This window comes from Puntigrus tetrazona, chromosome 2 (assembly GCF_018831695.1).
Source record: "Puntigrus tetrazona isolate hp1 chromosome 2, ASM1883169v1, whole genome shotgun sequence".
In the NCBI taxonomy this organism is placed as follows: Eukaryota; Metazoa; Chordata; class Actinopteri; order Cypriniformes; family Cyprinidae; genus Puntigrus; species Puntigrus tetrazona.
Window position 1 is genome coordinate 2,495,694 of NC_056700.1, and position 1,289 is coordinate 2,496,982.

Sequence of the window (1,289 nt, forward strand, 5' to 3'; positions counted from 1 at the left end):
TAATTTTATTTTATTTTATTTTATTTAATTTTGTTTTAGTTTTGAGACTGTGGTCAGTAATATTAAAAATATTAAGTAGCGCAACCATTTTCATTATTTATGCTTCAAATCAGCATTGAGTCATTTCTGGAGGATCATGTGAGGATCAAAAATTCTGCTTTGCGTCACAGGGAAACGTTATATTTTAAAATAGAAAACGGTTATCTGAAAATGTATGTATTATTTTGTTCCTGACGATGACCGTGACTTTTAACAGGACTGAAAAAGCGTACCCGAAAGGCCTTCGGGATACGGAAGAAAGAAAAGGACAGTGACTCCACGTGAGTAAGATCAGTCTGATGTGACCGTGGACATCAGCTCTACACACATCTCTAAAGAACATTCTGATTTGCTCACTGATTCGTGTGTAGAAATGGCTGCCTTGGCAAACCCTGGTTCATTGCGATTTGAGTGAATTGTGCTTTCTATGCTGATGCATGGCTAAGACTTTGCTCAGTCTAAGTTTGTCAAATGCCCAGTAGTAGAAGAGCCAGTATTTTTCTATTGGCATAAAGTCTGGTCCACTTTGCAGCTTATTTTGACCTAGAACCGGGAAAAGATTAGACAGGAAACGACTTGTTCAATAAAGCAAGCAGCCATTCGGTTTGTTACTTGTTGTTTATCGCAGTGGTTCTTAACCTTTTTGACTCCTGGGCCCCGACAGTATGAAAAGGCCCCGTTACGTTCACGTTGGATAAGTAAACATTTTTAGTCACAGTTTCTATGATACAGTATTTCTGAGTTAGGCGTAACTACATTAAGGTACATTCATTATTATTCTGCCCATGAAGTTTAGCAGAGTTTATATGACTTTTGCACGATGTTTTATTATTATATTATTTCTAAAATGAAAGTTTTTGAAGACATTGTGAATCCATGCTATATTTCATAGCGGTGCGTGTTTATTGTAGTGATTATTTTGTCATATTTAAAGTCATAAGGCCCACTGGATGGTTTGTTGAAGACACTTGCTGGTTAAGAACCACGGTTCTGAAATGGATAATACACCATAATAATAGCCATAACTATTTCACAACCTGTTGTAATTATTATGACACCAAAATATGTTTTTCTTTCAATAAATGAAAACAGAAAATACACAATTTTGCTTGTGCGAATGATATATAAAAACGATGTATACCTGACTCTGGATGTTGCATATCAGCTAGCCAGTTATACTGAAGATTATAATATTCAGCCAGTTTGTAGTAATATTTTTGTGGATGAATAGAGTAATAAATAGAATGTGG

At 35.3% G+C, this 1,289-nt stretch overlaps 1 protein-coding gene across 1 annotated transcript in view; it reads left to right on the forward strand.

Moving 5' to 3' along the window:
* Positions 1-249: 249 nt before the first annotated feature.
* Positions 250-1,289, forward strand: part of LOC122360938 (SH3-containing GRB2-like protein 3-interacting protein 1) — a gene marked incomplete at its 5' end in the record, with an annotated part of 14,068 nt that continues 13,028 nt past the window's right edge. Inside the window, one exon of the mRNA XM_043261780.1 lies at positions 250-320. Within this exon, the coding sequence (XP_043117715.1) occupies positions 250-320 (71 nt within the window). The remainder of the gene's footprint in view (positions 321-1,289) is intronic.